This window comes from Orycteropus afer, unplaced genomic scaffold (genome assembly GCF_000298275.1).
Source record: "Orycteropus afer afer isolate SDZICR_OR568_19922 unplaced genomic scaffold, OryAfe1.0 scaffold00064, whole genome shotgun sequence".
NCBI classification, from domain to species: Eukaryota; Metazoa; Chordata; class Mammalia; order Tubulidentata; family Orycteropodidae; genus Orycteropus; species Orycteropus afer.
In genome coordinates, this window is record NW_006921651.1 from 11,078,116 (window position 1) to 11,097,441 (window position 19,326).

General features: G+C 40.0%; 1 protein-coding gene across 1 annotated transcript in view; it reads left to right on the forward strand.

The window, feature by feature from the left end:
* TLL2 (tolloid like 2) overlaps positions 1-19,326 on the forward strand; it is a 174,878-nt gene that overhangs the window by 99,224 nt on the left and 56,328 nt on the right. Inside the window, exon 5 of the mRNA XM_007940052.2 lies at positions 1,532-1,649. Coding sequence (XP_007938243.1) covers positions 1,532-1,649 — 118 coding nt within the window. The remainder of the gene's footprint in view (positions 1-1,531; positions 1,650-19,326) is intronic.

The following is a 19,326-nucleotide window of genomic DNA, read 5'->3' on the forward strand; positions in this document are numbered from 1 at the left end:
GACACTCAGTTAGGTGCTAGTGATAAAGACATGGCTAAGACTTCACCTTGCCCCCAAGACTCTCAACATAATAGGAGAGAAAGATGTGTGCACAAAGAATTGACATGTAGGAATTATAAACACCTGCTAACTTTTGTTCTTTGGTATCCTAATTGTGTTCTTTCAGCATCTGGTATGTTTTCCTGACCAAAGATCTATGTTACCTTCATCAAACTTGAGGAGCTCTGGTGGCATAGTGATTAAAACATTTGGCTGCAAAACAAAAGGTTGGCAGTTCAAACCCACCAACTACTCTTTGGGAGAAAGACGAGGCAGTCTGCTTCCATAAGATTGACAGGCTTGGAAACCTTATAGTGCAATTCTACTATGCTTGGTTGCTGTTTGATGAGAGATTGGGCCATGAACAATTTGAATCAAAAGTCTCAAGATATAAAACAAAAAATGGTCAGCTAGGTTACTCTTTATTCTATAAACAATATGTCATCAAACTAACATCTTCCAGATTATGGTGGGAACCTCCATGACTGCTGTGAAGTAATTCCAGAACTTGGACTCTCCCCCCAAATCCTTTGTACTTCCCAAACAACTATTTTTCTAGATCTATTATTTGCTCTCTAGTAAATATTGTAATAGAGTTCTTTCTGCCAGCTTGATTGATCTTAAAGTGAATGCTTATTGATTTTTGCATAGCCATCATCCTGAAGTTTACAACTCCCTTATTCCTGCTCCCAGATAATTTATTTGATTCAACAAATTTCTAATCAAGGAACTTTGGAGATAGGTTCAGGGAAAGTGAGGAATTAACCTGTTTTTAAAGGGTTTGTAGAAAATTGGGTTCAACGTTCCCCTAGAAGACACATAAACAACATGCAAGAGTAGCCGAGATGTACAAGCAAATAGAATTTTTTAGTACATAGAAGCATCCCCTACAGTTATGAAATGAAATGAAGGGTGGGAGGCATTGCTGGGGAGGTGACTTACCTTATACTTCAAAAGCCAACAATTTCAGAATTGAAAAAACTAGGTAAGCCTTTATTATTATTTTTTTTAATGTTTAGAAAAAATACTTTCAATACAAGGGAAAAGTTGAGAAGCCCAGGCTATTTTGAAAATCTGTTTTCCCCTCCCATCCAATCCATAAATGTCTTGGTTTCCAGGCTTTGACAATGCTGAAAACTTACGCAGTTTTAAGCTCTTGGCTGGTAACCGAAGGAAAGGTCGGTGGATTGAACCCACTTAGCAGCAGGTGAAAGACCTGGCGCTCTGTTTCTGTAAAGATCACAGCCAAGCAGACCCCGTGGAGCAGTCTACTCTGTCTTATGGGGTCGCTACGAATCAGAACCAGCTTGACGCACCCAGCGACAACAGCGCACTACGTTCTTAGTAGGAGACATCCTTATTCCTGGTGCATTACTTTTATGGGCCATCAGAACAACAGATTTTTGATCATATAACAAGCATACCTTAAAGCATCTGAGGAGCTTAAAGACACAGGAATGAAGAGATGAGAGCATGTGCCCTGTCGTTTCAGGAAGCCAGAGAGCCATTTTTAAGCAGGCCATGAGACACTGGGAGAAGCACACCTGTGTGACCTTCATTGAGAGAACTGATGAAGAAAGCTTCATTGTGTTCAGTTACAGAACCTGTGGGTAAGTGCTATGAATTAAATGGTGTCCCCCCCCCCCCAAAAAAAAAAAAAAAACCATGTTGGGATCCTGTGAATACCATCCCATTTGGGAATAAGGGTTTCTTTGTTATGTTGATGAGGCCATATCCACGCAGGGTGTGCCTTAAACCTAATGAGTTTTTGAGATATGCAAACAGCAGATTAGACAGAGAAAGAAGCAAGGAGGCACAAATGGGAGAATGATAAACGCCCCATGGAGACCTCCAAGGAACCGAAGAAAACCGGGGCTAGAGAAGCTGAGATGAGGATTTGCCTCCAGAGCGAACAGAAAGCACACCTTCCCTGAAAGCCAGTGCCCTGAATCTGGACTTCTAACCTCCCGAACTGTGAGAAAATAAATTGCTACTCTTTAAAACTACCTACATGTGTTATTTCTGTTGTAGCAACACTAAGAAACTAGGAAGTGAGGAGAAGAAAGCAAGTCTGCCTCAGTGGAGCCAGAGGCAGACAAAGCAGACGATACATGAGTCTTGAATCTTCTAAGACCAAGTATTTCCAATGAGCTGTGATTTATAGGATTTCAGGATTTGTCATATGTTCTCAAGGAACTTATGTCCAATGGCTGGTGGGTGTGAACCGCCAACTTTTTGGTTAGCAGCCAAATGGCTTAACTACTACACCACCAGAGCCCCTTAATGACAAAGTAGGTGAGTCAATAGGAAGATTCCAGGGGGACAAGAATCTGGGTCTTCCATCAGCAAGGAAGCAACTGAAGGAATTGGGAGTTTTTCATATAGAAAAAAACTTAAGGCAGTAGTCCTTAACTGCTTTGGGGTCTCTTCCCTCAAAAGTGAATGTATGTATATTTAAAATTCTATATGCAATTTTGGGAACTCTGCGGGCTAGTCTTTACAGACATAATACACATAACATCATCCATAGACAGTTCCTACATTATAAATGAGTTCCATTCCTAAGTCTGTCTTTAAGTCGAATCTGTGCTTCAGTCAGAACGGTTAGGTACAGTTCAGATCCAACAACACTTAGTCAAATGTTTGTCTTAGTATAGAGTATGTTGTTATGTGCCATCGAGTGGGCCCCGACTCATAGCAACCCCTCCTTGGGTTTCCGAGGCAGTATCACTACAGAAATAGATGGCCCATCTTCCTTCCAAGGAGTGGCTGGTGGGTTTGAACTGCTAGCCTTAGTATAGAGTATACAGTCTACATTTCTAGGCATACAAATTATTAAAGAAATACTTCCAGATATACTAAAACAACTTTAACATATAAAATGTTTTGATGTGTGTTACAAAGTAGCACCCTTTTGTTATTACAAACAATTATATGTACTTTGAATTTTTAACATAAAGACTTTACAGGGATGGGTTCTTAATTATGGGCTGGCTGTATATAAGCTGGACGTTTGTAACCCAGGAACGTCCTGTAATAAAGTAACTGGATTATGATTAAACTTATCTGTTATGCCAATAAATGCAAGATTGTAATTTTCTCCTATAAAAAGAAAAATTTCCCCTATTGGGTCCAAAAAACAAAACCTGGCTACCTGCTCTATACATGAGGTAGTTACTGATAAGAATGACCCATAAAGGTTAAAAGTGAACAAAAGAAGGCATACAGACAGATGCTAACAAAAAGAAAGCTCGGTCACAATATTAGTCACCGACAAGGCTTTTATGGAAAGTAAATTTAAAAAATCAGAAAAGTCACTTCATAATGAGGAAAAACACCCCACTAAAACACTTGCTATGGAGTCAATCCTAACTCATGGTGACCCATGTGTGTCACAATAAAACTGTGCTCAGTAAGGTTTTCAAGAATGGATTTTTCTACAGTAGGTCATCAAGCCTTCAGAGATGCCTATTGATGGACTTGAACTTCCAAATTTTTGGTTAGCAGCCAAGTACATTAACCATTTGCACCTCCCAGGAACTCCTCATAATGAGAAAGAATACAAGATACAATGAAAATATAACTGCCATTAATCTTTATACACCAAATAGCATAAATCTTTATGACCAAGAGTCATAAAATAAGCTCCATGAAATTGAAGGCAAAATCAACAGAAAATCTAGCAGCTGGAGTCTAATTTTATTTGTCAGCACAGGTAGCTCACTGTCAGGTGGACCAAAAAAATAAGTAGAGATTTATAGAGGATGTAAAAGATATAGTTAACAGAATTCATTCTATAGCTCTATCAGCTTCTGACCCCCATGTGGCACAAGCAGTTTGTGCTTAACTGCTAACCTGAAGGTTGGTGGTTTGAATCCACCTAGTGATACTGTGGAAGAATAGGCCCTGTGATCTTTTTCCATTAAGATCACAGCAGAGAAAACAACAGTTCTACTATGTAACATATGGGGTCGCCATGAGTTTGAAACCACTCGTCAGCAACTGACAAATCTGTTTCTCTAACCTGATAACCTTAGGAGCTCTGGTAGCATAGTGCCTAAGGCACTTGACTGCTAACCAGGAGGCTGGTGGTTCAAACCCACCAGCCACTCCTCGGAAGGAAGGTTGGGCAATCTACTTCTGTAGTGATACTGCCTTGGAAACCCAAGGAGCGGTTGCTGTGAGTCGGGCAGACTCCACGGCATATAACAACAACGACAACCTGATAACAGACAATACATCTTTTTTTTTTTTTTTTTTTTAAGTGCCTATTGAACATTTAAGGTGCTCTGGTGGCATAGTGCCTAAGGCATTTGACTGCTAACCAGAAGGTTGGCAGTTCAAACCCACTAGCTACTCTGCTGAAGGAAGATGGGGCAATCTAATTCTGTAAAGATTTACTGCCTTAGAAACCCAATGAGTGTTGTTATGATTCTGAATTGACTCAATGGCAGTAAGTTTGGTTTTGGTTTGATTGAATATTTACAGACTTTGATTATCCATTAGGCATGAAGAACATGAAGAACATGGCTAGAGTCTAAAAGGTGGAAATAGCATTAATATATTCTGTGATTACAAAGCAAAGAAACTGGGCATAATAACTAAAATAGAATACATACCTCCTCCAATAGCTGGTAAATTAAAAATTCCTTTTTAAAAAAAAAAAAAAAACAACAACTCTTAGGTCATAAATAAATCAGGATTAAAGTTGCAGAATGTCTAGAAAGAATGTTTAGGATAATGAAAGCCCTATAGTTCAAAAGCTAAGAGCTATGGCTAAAGCATTGTCCAGAGGAAAACCCACAGCTCTGAATTATATCACTAATTAAGAGTATCAATAAAATATTCAATTCAAAGAAGTTCATAAAAAACAGAAACAAAATGACAAAAAAAAAAAAAACCAACAACCAAACATCACCACAATAAATAAACCTAATGAATGTATAAAGAAATAAGCAAGGTAAAACATTATAAGACTATTAAATTCCAGAGTGGAATTATTTTAATAAACAAATGAAAAACAATAGATAAAATACTTGTTAATCTAACTGAGACATGGAAGTGACAATGCAGAAATATATAAAACTAGAAATAAGGAAAGGGAGAAATAAACCACAGATTTAGCAGAATCATTAAAGAGTTCTTTGCAAAACTCTAGGGCAAGAAATGTGAAAACGAGGATAACGTGAATGGCTTCAAGGTAAACATAACGTACTGGCACAGACCAGTAACTCTGAGAAATTGAAAAACTGAGGGAAAAGCCATCTTCCCTGAAGCACCAAATCTAGAGTTTCACAGATGAATTATTTTAAACCTTCAAGGATCAGATTATCCTGGTACTGTTTAAACTTTTTAAAACATAAAGAAGAACCTTTCAAATTAGGGAGCCATCATGAAATTGTTTCCCAAACCTGATGATGAAAGCACCAAAACAGAGAAAATTCTAGAATTATTTTATGTATGAATCAAACCAAATCCACTGCCATTGAGTCAATTCCAACTCATAGTGACCCCCACTGGGTTTTTGAGGCAGTAAATCTTTACAGAGTTGATGTTGTTATGTGCCGTTGAGTCAGACCCGACTCATAGTGACCCCTCCTTGGGTTTCTGAGGCAGTATCACTAATTGCCCAACTTTCCTTCCAAGGAGTGGCTGGTGGGTTTGAACCACCAGCCTTCTGGTTAGCAGTCAAGTGCCTTAGGCACTATACTATCAAATCTCCTAGCAGCCCACATTGGGTTTTCAAGGCTGTGAATCTTTATGGAAGTAGACTGCCTTGTTTTTCTTGCGTGGAGCAGCTGGTGAGTTTGAACCATTGACCTTTTGGTTCACAGCCAAATGCCTTAATCACTGCACCACTAGAACTCCTTCATTCATATCTCAAGACATGCTAAAAAGATATTTGACACAGTTACACAGGTATTTATTTTATTTTGTTTTGTTTTAAAAAAAGTACCCACAGTACCTCCAGCCAAGCAAAAGACCGACATATGAGCTGAACATTTACATTAGGTAGATACACTCCTTGGAGTGATCAATCGTGGGAGAATAGAAGGGCTGTGTATGCACAGGGAGACAGCTTGTGGGGAAGGAGTGCACGGGAGGGAAGGACACAGGGAAGAGGTAACTATGGGAAGAAAGTGGGAGGGGAGCTGTTGCATTGTGGGAAATTGCAGTCAATGTCATGAGACAAAGTATATGTGAGCTGCTGTATGGAAAATGAATTTGCTCTGTAAACTTTTACCCAAATCTCTCTCTCTCACACACACACACACACACAGTCCCATAGTAGAACAGGAATATATGTCATTGACAGTTCCGTGGTGCTATGGATTGAATTGTGTGTCCCAAAAATATGAATTGTAAATCCTAACCTCTATGCCCATGTTTATAATCCCATTTGGGAATGAGTTGTCTTTGTTCAGGATTAGTGTAGGGTGTATCTTGAGGCAATCTCTTGAGATATAAAAGAGATTAAACAAGCAAGAAACAGAAGCAGAGATGGGAGAAGAAAAATGTCAAAACACATGAAGATCTCCCAGGAGCAGAAGCTCAAAGAGACAAGGACCTTCCTGGGGGGGGGGGGGGGGGGGGGAGGGAGAGGGAGAGAGAAAGAGAGCCTTCCCCTGGAGCAAGCACCCCGAATTCAGACTTCTAGCCTCCTAAATGGTGACAAAATAAATTTCTATTTGTTAAAGGCATCCACTTGTGGTATTTCTGTTATATCAGCCCTAGATAACTAAGACAGAATTTGGTACTGAGAATGAGGTGCTGGTCCATCAGGTACCTAAATGTGGAGGCAGTTTCGGTAATAGGTGGAGGCTTACTATTAAGGTGACTAATAGTAAAAGGCTAATAGTAAAGGATGTCAAAGGCAGTTCTGGTGAGGGTTCAGAAGGAAGTGAGGAGAGCTATTGAGAAAGTCTCTACCTTCTTTGAGAACACTCATGGCACCAGCAACAGAATGTTGCTAGAAATGCCAATGTTAAATGTGCTTCTTGTGAGGCTTTAAGAGAAAATGATGAACATATGATTGGACAATGGAGGAAGGGGCATTCTTTTTATGCAGTGGCAGAGAACTTGTCTGAATTATGTTAACATGTTTGGTGGAAGGCAAAATTTGTAAGGGATAAACTTGGATATTTGGCTGGTGAGATTTCTAAGCCAGATCTTAAAGGGGCTGTGTGGTTTCTCCTTGCTACTTATAGTAAAATGTGAGAGGAAAGAGATGGACTTAAAATGAACTGTGCAAAATGAAAACAAAACTTAAAGATTTGGAAAATTCTGTTTTACAAATTCAGGGCAAGTATACTAAAATGTTCAACGTGGCTACACAATTTTTTGTTAAAGAGATTAAGCCTGTATGAGAGGAGGATGGAAGGAGAATCAGTGAAAAACAAAGAGATTAAGCCTGTGACTGATGGGTCTAACCAACTACCACAGCAGAAAACCCATCAGCTTAGACTCAACAGTACAGAGAAAGAATGAAAGGAGAGAATGCTCTCTGCCTCTTGAAATTCTATAGACAGGCCAAAGGAACTACATCTGTTGTCCTCCAAGAAAAGAAAAGAACCATTCCAGGAGCAGCTTGGAGATCAGCAGAACTGTTGGAAGGAATATTGGAAGTAAGACATTCTTGATTTCAAAGGGTGGGGCCACAATCTTCTGGATCTCAAAGGGTGGGACCACAGGCTCCTAGGTTTCAAAGAGTTGTATCTTCAGTTCCAGAATGCAGGGCTGTGAGTAAAATGTGCTAGGGGGATGGAGCTGCCCCCCAATGCTGAGGGGTTGAGGCTGCCATATGCAAGGGGCAAAAGAATGGGTCCCACTGGGACCAAGAGAGTGGAGTCACCACTCAAAAGGGGTAGGAGGGGCCACCCAAAGCTGAGGGAGCAGAGTTGTTATTCCAATGGGCCTAGAAGGCAGAGCTGAAGCCATCCAGAATTCAGAGAGTGTGGTCAAAGCCCAGAATCTGGAGGGCAGGGCATTGCCCATATGGTCCTGGAGAACAGAGGATTATTTTCAAGCTTTGAGAACTAATGTAAATTGTTCTACTGGGTTTTGAACTTGACTGGTGCCCATTATCCCTTTTTCCCTCCAATTTCCCCCATTTGTAATGAAAATGTCTACCTTATGCCTATTCTACCATTGTATTTTAGAAGCAGATAACTTGTATTCTAGATTTTACAGGCTCACAAATGAAAAGGAATTTTGTCCCAGGATGGAATATGTGTAACTTCTTACCAATATTTGATTTAGATGATTCAGAAGATGAGATTTTAGACTTGGAGTTGATTTGAGACTTTTGGAATGATGTGATGGGGTGAATGTGTTCTGCACGTAGCGTTGTTGTTGTTGTTATGTGCCGTTGAGTTGGCCCTGACTCATAGTGACCCCTCCATGGGTTGCTGAGGCAGTATCACTATGGAAGTAGATTGCCCAGCCTTTCTTCTGAGAAGTGGCTGACGGGTTTGAACCGCCAGCCTTCTGGTTAGCAGTCAAGTGCCTTAGGCACTATGCTATCAGAACTCCTTTTGCATGTAGTAAGGCCATCAATTTTGGGGGGCAAAGGGTAGAATGTTATGAATAGAATTGTGTGCCCTCAAAATATATGTTGTAAATCCTAACTTCTGTGCCTGTGGTTATAATTCCATTTGGGAATTTTTTTTATGTTAATGAGGCAGCATTAGTGTAGGGTGTATCTTGAAACAATTTGTTTTGACATATAAAAGTGATGAAACAAGTGAGTAGAGCAGAGCAGAAATGAGGAGGATTGATGCCAAGCCACACGGAGATCTCCAAGGAATCAGGAAGCTGTAGAGACAAAGCCCTTCCCTCGCAGCCAAGAGAGAGAAACCTGACACTCTGGATTTGGACTTCTGGTCTCCTCAACTGTGAAAAAAATAAACTTCTGTTTGTTAAAGCCATCCATTTATGGTATTTCTGTTACAGCAGCACTAGATTATTAAGAAAATTGGCTTACAAAAAAGAAGTATTATAAATATATAGTATGGATATATAAGAATAATTTCAAAGAAAAAGCCAAGGTCATGTTTACCAGTGATAATACAAGAAACATTTCTGTTAGAATCAGGAACAATTGAAGATGTTCACAATCACTACCATTTTTTAATATTATTTAGAAATAATGTACTTAGACAAGAGAAAGGAAAAAAAAAAAAACCACTATAAATTTTTGGCAAGGATGAGGTAAGATTTGCACTGTTTGAAATTAATGTGTTTTTGTGCCTAGAAAATCAGTAGAAAAACAACTAGAAACAAAAAGAGAAGCTATTAAAGTGACTAGTTATAAAATTAATGAACTAAAAATTAATTGCTTTTCTTTATGCATGGAACAATTTGGTACACTTTTACGATCGGAAAACATTACAGCATTAATAGAGACATAATAGCTAATATACCTAAGAATAATCTTTAAAATGCAAAAATGTGCCATACATATAGAAAGAAAAAAAAAAACCTCTAAGAAAAGTTACTTTTTTAAAAAAAGTGAAAATGGAAATGCATACTATTTCCCGGTATAAAACCAAAACCAAACTCCCTGCCATGGAGTCGGATCCGAATACTCAGTATAGTAAAGATATCAGTACTCCCTAAAATAGTCTCTAATTCATGCCATTCTGATTTGTTGTTGTTAGGTGCTGTCAAGTGGGCTCTGACTCACACAACGTTCTGTGCAACAGAACGAAACTCTTCCTGGTCCTGCATCATCCTCACAATCCTTGCTCTGCTATGCTCAAGCCCACCGCCATGTGTCAATCCATTTTATTGAAAGTCAACCCCCTTTTCGCTGACCCTCCACTTTACCAAACCTGGCATCTTTCTCCAGTGATTGGTCCCTTCTGACAACATGACCAAAGTAGGTGAGACGAAGTCTGGCCATCTCACTTCCGATGAGCATTCTAGCTAGACTTCTTCCAGGACAGATTTGGTCATTCTTCTGGCAGTCCATGGCATTTTCAGTATTCTTTGCCAAGAGCACAATTTAAAGGCATCAGCTGTTTTTTTGGTCTTCCTTGTTCATTGTCCGGCTTTCACACATACATAAGGTGATTGAAAATACCGTGGCTTGGATTAGGCACACGTTAATCTTCAAAGTGACATCTTTGCTTTTTAACACTTCAAAGGGGTCCCTTGCAACAGATTTGCCTAATGCAGTACAATATCTGATTTTGTTCTTTCTTTCTTTTTAACTTTTTATTGTGATTTGGGTGAAATATTACAAAGCTGATTTGTTTTACATTCAACAGTTCATATACACGTTTTGGTTTGTGACACTGGTTACATTCCCCACGGTGTAACATCTCACTTCCCATTTCCTCCCTGTGTCTTTCTTGGCTATGCATTTGTGCCTCCCTACATTTTTCTCCCTGTGCAGATGCTGCCCTTCTGATCTCCAATAGTTGATTGTTTTAAGGAGTGCATCTCCCTGGTGCAGGTGTTCAGCTCATAGGCCTGTCTATTGTTTGGCTGAGAGTTAAGCCACAGGAGTGAGATCAATTCTGGGCCTGAAGGGTGAATCAGGGCCAGAGTCTTGGGGATTTTAGCAGTCTTTATTAGACCAATAAGCCTGTTTTTTTTTTTTTTTTTAAATAATTTTGAGTTTTGTTCCACATTCTTCTCCTACTTTATACATGGTCTCTAATTTTGATCCCTTTCTGAATAGTTGGTGTTGGTAGCTGGGCATCATCTAGTTCTGGTCTCTGGATCACATAGGTTGAGGTTCTCATGGTCCATTAGTCCTTTGGACTAACTGTTTCCATGTGTCTTTGATTTTCTCTACTCTTTTTTTCTCCAGATGAGGAGACACCAATAGTTGCCACCTAGGTGGCTACTTACAACCTTTCAAGACCCCAGTTGCTACTCACTGAAGTAAGATGTAGAACAATATTTTTGTGTACCATGTTGTGCCAATTGAGTTTGATGTCCATTGTGACCACGGTCCCCAGCCTGCAGGCCCAGTGACCTATTCCCTCAAGTGCTTATTTATGGCTAAGAACTTATCCTAATTTTGCCTCCTGTTATGTTTACACTGCATATGGACATTTTTTTTTAATAACATATACAAATACATATGTAGGAATATCATCTGCCAAACCTATGTATTATGGTCATGGGTGTATTCTCATTTGCCTATAGGACACCTGATTTCTTGACTGCTGCTTCCATGGGTATTGATTGTGAATCCAAGTAAAATGAAATCCCTGACTATTTCAATCTCTTCTCCATTTATCATGATATTGCTTATTGGTCCAGTGGTGAAGAGTTTTGTTTTCTTTATATTGAGGTGTAATCCGTACTGAAGACTGCAGTCTTTGCTTTTCATCAGTAAATGCTTCAAGTCATCTTTACTTTCAGCAAGCAAGGTTGTGTCGTCTGCTTATCGCAGGTTGTTAATGAGTCTTCCCCCAATCCTGATGCCAAGTTCTTCTTCATATAGTCCAGTGTCTTAGATTATTTGCTCAGCATACAGATTGAATGTTGAATAAGTATAATGAAAGGATACATCCCTGATGCACACCTTTCCCGATTTTAAACCATTCAGTGTCCCCTTGTTCTACTTGAATAACAGTCTCTTGGTCTATGTACAGGTTCCTCCTGTGCACAGGAGTGCTTTGGAATTCTTATTGTTAGCAGTATTATCCTTAATTTGTTATGATCTGCACTGTCGAATGCCTTTACATAGTCAATAAAACACAAGTAAACATCTTTCTGGTATGCTTTGCTTTCAGCCAAGATCCATCTGACATCAGCAATAATATCCCGTACTCTTCTTCCTCTTCTGAATTCTGGAAGTTCCCTGTCAATATACTGCTGCAACCCTTTTTGAATTATCTTCAGCAAGATTTTACTTGAGTGTGATGTTAATGATATGGTTTGATAATTTACACATTCTGTTGGATCACTTTGGAGTAGGCACAAATACCAGTCTCTTCCAATCAGTTGGTCAGGTAGCTGTCTTCCAAATTTCTTGGCATAAATGCCAATTTCTTGTCATAAAGTGCCTCCAGTGCTGCATTTGTTTGTGAAACATCTCAATGGGTATTATTTCAATTCCTGGAGCCTTGTTTTTCACCAATTCCTTCAGTGCAGCTTGAACTTCTTCTTTCAATACCATTGGTTCTTAATCATACGGTACCTCTTGAAATAGTTGAACATCAGCCAATTCTTTTTGGTATGGTGACTCTGTATTCCTTCCATCTTTTTCTGATGTTTCCTGCATCATTCAATATTTTGCCAATAGAGTCCTTCAAAATTGCAGCTCAAGGCTGGATTTTTTTCTTCAGTTCTTTCAGCTTGAGAAATGCCACCTGTGTTCTTCTCTGTTGGTTTTCTAAATCCAACTCTTTGTGCATTTCCTTATCATACTTCACTTTGTCTTCTTGAGCTGCCATTTGAAATCTTCTGTTCAGCTCTTTTATTTCATCACTGCTTCCATTTGCTTTAGCTAATCTTTGTTCAGGAGCAAGTTTGAGAGTCTCTTCTGACATCCATTTTGGTCTTGTCTTCCTTTCCTGTCTTTTAAATGACCTTTTGCTTTCTTCATGTAGGATATTCTTGATGTCATCTCACAACTTATCTGGTCTTTGGTCACTGGTGTTCAACATGTCAAATCTATTCTTCACATGGTCTCTAATTTCAGATGGGGTTTAATCAAGGTTGTATTTCAGCTCTCATGGACTTGTTTGAATTCTCTTCAGCTTCCACTTCCACTTGCATATGAGCAATTGATGGTCTGTTCCACAGTGAGCTCCTGGCCTTCCTTTGACCAATGATGTTGAGCTTCTGCATCACCTCTTTCCACAGATGTGGTGGATCTTATTCCTGTGTATTCCATCTGGCAAGGTCCATGAGTATAGCTGCTGTTTATGTTGTTGAAAAATGTATTTTCAATGAATAAATCGTTGGTCTTGCAAAATTCTATCAAGTGATTTCCAGTGTCATTTCTATCACCAAATCCATATTTTCCAACTACTGATGATTCTTCTTGGCTTCCAACTTTCATATTCCAATCACCAATGATATAATCAATACATCTTGATTGCATGTTTGGTCAATTTCAGACTGCAGAAATTGGTAAAAATCTTCTCTTCATCTTTGGTTTTAGTAGTTGGTCTATAAATTTGAATAATAGTAGTATTAACTGGTCTTCCTTGTAGGTGTATGAATATTATCCTATCACTGACAGCATTGTACTTCAGGATAGATCCTGAAGCGTTCTTTTTGACAATGAATGCAACACCATTCCTCTTCATTCCCAGCATAGTAGACCATATGATTGTCTGATTCAAAGTGGGCAGTACTAGTCCATTTCAGCTCACTAGTGCCTAGGATATCGATCTTTATGTATTCCATTTCATTTTTGACAACTTTGAATTTTCCTAGATTCATGCTTAGTACAATATGTTCTGATTATTAATGAATGTTTACAGCTGTTTCTTCCCATTTTGAGTTGTGCTCCATCAGCAGATGAAAGTCCCAAAAGTTTTACTCCATCCACATCATTAAGGCTGACTCTACTTTGAGGAGACAGCTCTTCCCCAGCCATATTTTGAGTCCCCGTATTTTGAGTGCTCATATCCAGCACTGTATTGGACAATGTTTCATGGCTCTTCATAAAGTTTTCCAATAGTATATCAGACAGTGTTTCACTGCTATTCACAAGATGTTCAGTTACCATTTTTTTTCAGAAGTGGATAGCTCTGTCCTTCTTCCCAGTCTATCTTAGTCTGGAAGCTCTGCTTGATCCTGTCTACCATGGGTAACCCTGCTAATATTTGAAATACCAGTGACAAAGCCTCCAGCCTCACAGCAACATGCAAGCCACCACAGTACAACAAACTGACAGATGAGTGAAGGCACTCTGATTTATGCACCAATATCTAAATATATGAATATGTGTTTCCATGTATTTTTTAGAACTTGAACAAATGATACTAGACTTCATCTGGACAAATAACCATGTAGAAATAGCAAAAAAAAAAAAAAAAAAAGAGAGAGAGAGAGGGAGAGAGAAAGCAGTAATGGTAGAGACAGAGGAGGAGTTAGTTAAAAAATGAGTAGACCTATACGTGAATTTATATGACATTTCAAACTAGTGAGAGAAAGATGGATTAATCAGTTGCAGTATTTGTGTATTTGGGATTATGATATAACTCACTGTGCAAAAAATAAAGCTGGATTACGATCTCATTTCTTACACTAGAAACCATTCTCATTGGATCAAAGATGTAAACATTGAAAAGAAAAAAGAAACTAAAAACATATTAGAAGGAAAAAAAACAGTAACTAGTCACCTTTGAATTGACTCCATCTCATGGAAACCCCATGTGTGTCTGAGTAGAACTGTGTTCCAGAGGGTCTCCAGTAGCTCCTTTTTCAGAAGTAAATCTCCATGAGTTTCTTCCCGCTTACCTCTGGGGGAACCACCAACCTTTGATTAGCAGTCAAATGTGCTAATTGTTGGCACCACCTAGGGACTTGAAAAGGAATAAAAGGGTGGATGTATTTGTACTTTTGGGATATGATGGCCGTTTTAAACAGGACAAGAAAATGAAGACATTTTATAATGTTGAAATTTAAAACTATTGGGAGCTCTGGTACCATAGTGCCTAAGGCACTTGACTACTAACCAGAAGGTTGGCGGTTCAAACCCACCAGCCACTCCTCAGAAGGAGGATGGGGCAATCTACTTCCGTAGTGATACTGCCTCAGAAACCCAAGGAGGGGTCGCTATGAGTTGACTTCAGCTTAATGGCACATAACAACAACAACACAACATATGGAAAAAAGATTGAGCCCCAGTGGTGCAGTGATTAATTGCTTGATTGCTAATTGAAAAGTCGGTGGTTCAAACCCAGTAGCCACTCCATGAGAGAAAGATGTGGCAGTCTGCTTTCGTAAAAGATTACAGCCTTGGAAGCCATATAGGGTAGTTCCACTCCATCTTATCGGGTAACTATGAGTAGGAATGACTTGACAACAATGGGTTTTGGATATGGCAAAAGTAAAACAACCACATACAGTACATAGATTAAAAAAAAGAGTTAAATGGGAATCAAAATGAGAAAAATATTTGCAATGCATTTGACAAGCCAAAGATTAGTTTCCCTAATAGTTCATAGGATAAAAAAATACATATGTCACATAAAATACATGAACCACTTTCTAACCTCAATACAGAAAAATATGACTTTTCACCTATCCAGTTGGCAAGAATAGTTTGATAAAACCAGTGTTGTCCAAGGTGTGAGAAACTAGTATGTTTTTTAAAATATACTGTTAGTGGGTTTATAAATTTATACAACATTTTGGGGGTGCAATTTGACTGTATTTCAAATGCAATCAACCTTTTATCTGTTAACCCCATTGTTAGTAATTTACCCTACCCCAAATAAGTATGCAGCCAAAGGTTTCTTTGTTTTGCTTTTTCTTGTTGTTGTTCTTGTTTGTTTGTTTCCGTCTCCTCTGTGGTTTTGTTCAAATCACAAAAACTGGACTTAGCCTAAATGGACATTAACAGGAGACTGGTTAAATAAATTTGAGGAGTATGGAGCTTTTAAAGCAATGAGGGAGGTGTATATATGCTGTGATAGTTGAACCTGTGTGTCAACTTGGCTGGACCACAATTCTGTGTGGTTTAAGCAATTGTGATGTGGGTTGTTGCCATGATGGGATCAGATGTAAATCTTTTGAGCAGCTGATCCATTGAAAGGGAGCCCCAGAATCCTTGAAGACTGCTATGATTGCCATTTTATGTAAACTGATTTGACAGTGGGAACTTCCCTAATTGAACTAAGACACTTAACTACAATGGGGCTGATTGGACCTGGTGGTGGTGGTGGTTGTTGTTGTTATGTGCCATCAAGTCAGACCTGACTCATAGTGACCCCTCCTTGGGTTTCCGAGGCAGTATCACTATGGAAATAGATTGCCCCATCTTCCTTCCGAGGAGTGGCTGGTGGGTTTGAACCACCAGGCTTCTGGTTAGCAGTCAAGTGCTTTAAGCACTATGCTACCAGAGCTCCTGGACCCCATGGTAGTAGGAGCCAAGTGGCAGCAGTTAATCAACAAAGGCAAGGCGAGCATGGTTACCATAATGGACAGCAGAGTTGGAACAGTAATCAGAATAGTCTGACTCATGTGGAATTATGGCATTGGCTACTTGCACATGGTGTTCCTAGTAGTGAAATACATGGCAAACCCACTAAATATTTACTTGATCTGTATAGACAGAAGAATTCTAAATCACTGAACAGCAGTCTAGATTGAATTGCCAGAATACTGAGTCACAGCCTCTCAATCAATTCCCAGACTTGAGTCAGTTTACAGACCCACAACCTCTTGAATGAAGGGGAGGCTGGGTCCCTTTGAGGAATGACCCCACTACATTGCCAAAAATTGATAATGTCAATCTTTCTCCCAGCCTTCCCCAAAGGGATCTGAGACCTTTTATGAGAGTGACTGTTCATTGAGGAAAAGGAAATAATCAGACTTTATGGGGATTCCTGAACACTGGTTCTGAACTGACACTAATTCCAGGAGACCCAAAGCATCATTGAGGTCCACCAGTCAGAGTGGGGGCATAGGGAGGTCAAGTTTTGATGGAGTCTTAGCTAAGGTGTGTCTCACAGTGGGTCCAATGAGTCCCTGAACCTATCCTGTAGTGATTTCTCCAGTTCCAGAATACATAATTGGAATAGATACACTGAGCAATTGGCAGAATTCCCACACTGGATCCCTGACATGTGGAGTAAGAGGCATTGTGGTAGGAAAAGCCAGTGGAAGCCATTAGAATTGCCTCTACCTACAAAAATAGTAAACCAAAAGCAATACCACATACCTGGAGGAGTTGCAGAGATTATTGCCACCATCAAGGACTTGAAGGATGCAGGGGTGGCGATTCCCACCACATCCCCATTTAATTCACCTCTTTGGCCTGTGCAAAAAAACATGGATCCTGGAGAATGACAGTAGATTATCGTAAACTTAATCAAGTGGTGACTCCAATTGCAGCTGCTGTACCTGATGTGGTTTCATTGCTTGAGCAAATTAGTACATCTCCTGGTACTTGGTGTGCAACTATTGATCTGGCCAATGCCTTTTTCTCGATACCAATTTCAAAGAATCATCAGAAGCAGTTTGCCTTCAGCTGGCAAGGCCAACAGTATACTTTCACAGTGCTTCCTCAAGGGTATATCAGCTCCCCAGCACTATGTCATAATTTAGTCCATAGAGATTTTGATTGCCTTTCCCTTCCACAAGACATCACACTGGTCCATTATATTGATGACGTTATGCTGATTGGACCTAGTAAGGAAGAATCAATGATTCTAGACTTATTGGTGAGACATATGCATGCCAGAGGTTGGGAAATTAACCCAATAAAAATTCAGACACCTTCCACCTCAGTGAAATTTCTAGGGGTCCAATGGTGTAGGGCATGTCGAGATATTCCTACTAAAGTGAAGGATAAGTCATTGTATTTGGCTTCCCCCACAACTAAAAAGGAGGCACAACATCTGGTGGGCCACTTTGGATTTTGGAGGCAACATGTCCCTCATTTGGGTGTGTTGCTGTGGCCTATTTATCAAGTGACTTGGAAAGCTGCTACCTTTGAATGGGGCCCAGAATAACAGAAGGCTCTGCAACAGGTTCAGGCCACTGTGCAGGCTGCTCTGCCACTTGGATCATATGATCTGGCTGATCCAATGATGCTTGAAGTCTGTTGTAGATAGAGATCCTGTTTGGAATCTTTGGCAGGTCCCTATTGTTGAATCACAATACAGACCATTGGGATTTTGGAGCAAAGCCCTGCCATCCTCTGCAGATAACTACTCTTCTTTTGAGAAACAACTTTTAGCTTGTTATTGGGCTTTAGTAGAGACTGAATGCCTAACCATGGGCCACCAAGTCACCATGAGGCCTGAGCTGGCCATCATGAACTGGTGGTGTCTGACCCACAGAGTCATAAAGTTGGATGTGCAGAGCAACACTCCAGCATTAAATGGAAGTACTATATCAGAGATTGGGTTTGAGCAGGACCTGAAGGTAAGTTGCATGAGAAAGTGGCCAAAATGCCTATGGTCTCCACTCCAGTCACATTACCTTCCCTCTCCCAGTCTGCATCTATGGCCTCATGGGGAGTTCCTTATGATCAGTTGACTGAGGAAGAGAAAACTCATGCCTGGTTTACAGATGGTTCTGCGTGATACGCAGGCACCACTCAAAAGTGGACGGCAGCAGCATTGCAGCCCTTTTCTGGGACATCCTTGAAGGACAATAGTGAAGGGAAATCCTCCCAATGGGCAGAACTTCAAGCCATGCATATGGCTGTTCACTTTGCATGGAATAAGAAATGACCAGATGTGCAATTGTATACAGATTCATGGGCTATGGCTAATGGCTTGGCCAGATGGTCTAGGACTTGGAAGGAGCATGATTGGAAAATTGGTGACAAGGATGTATGGGGAAGAGGTATGTGGATAGATCTCTCTGACTAGGCCAAAGGAGTAAAGATACTTGTGTCTCATGTGAATGCCCACCAAAACGTGACCTCGGCAGAGGAGGACTTTAACAATCAGGTGGATAGGATGACACATTCAGTGGAAACCAGCCATCTTTTTTCCCCAGCTACTCCTGTCATTGCTCAGTGGGCTCATGAACAAAGTGGCCATGGTGGCAGGGATGGAGGTTATAATCTTTATGGAAGCAGTTCACCAGGTCTTTCTTGCACAGAATGGCTGGGTAAGTGGGTTTGCAATGCCAACCTTTAGGTTAGCAGTTGGATACTTAACTCATTGCACCACTAGGGCTCCTTATTTTGAGCATGAATTTCCTTTAATGTTTAGCAGAGGGTATCTAAGAAGCCTCAATAGCACAAATGGTTAAGCACTCGACTGCTAACTGAAAGGCTGGTGGTTAGAATTCCCCCAGCAGCTCTGTGGGAGAAAAACATGGTTATCTGCTTCTTAAAGCATCTTAGCCAAGAAAACCTTATGGCATAGTTCTGCTCTGTCACTGGGGGTCGATTTGATGGCACCAACAACAGCAACACCATGCATCAACTACCAAAGCCAAAGATGAGGAAATTGAAGATTTTTATCAACTTCTGCAGTCTGAAATTCCCTGGACTTGCAATCAGGATGTGTTAATTATCACTGGTGACTGGAAAGCAAAAGTTGGAAACAAAGAAGAATCACCGGTAGTTGGAAAATTTGGCCTTGGTGACAGAAATAATGCTGGAACTCGCATGGTAGAATTTTG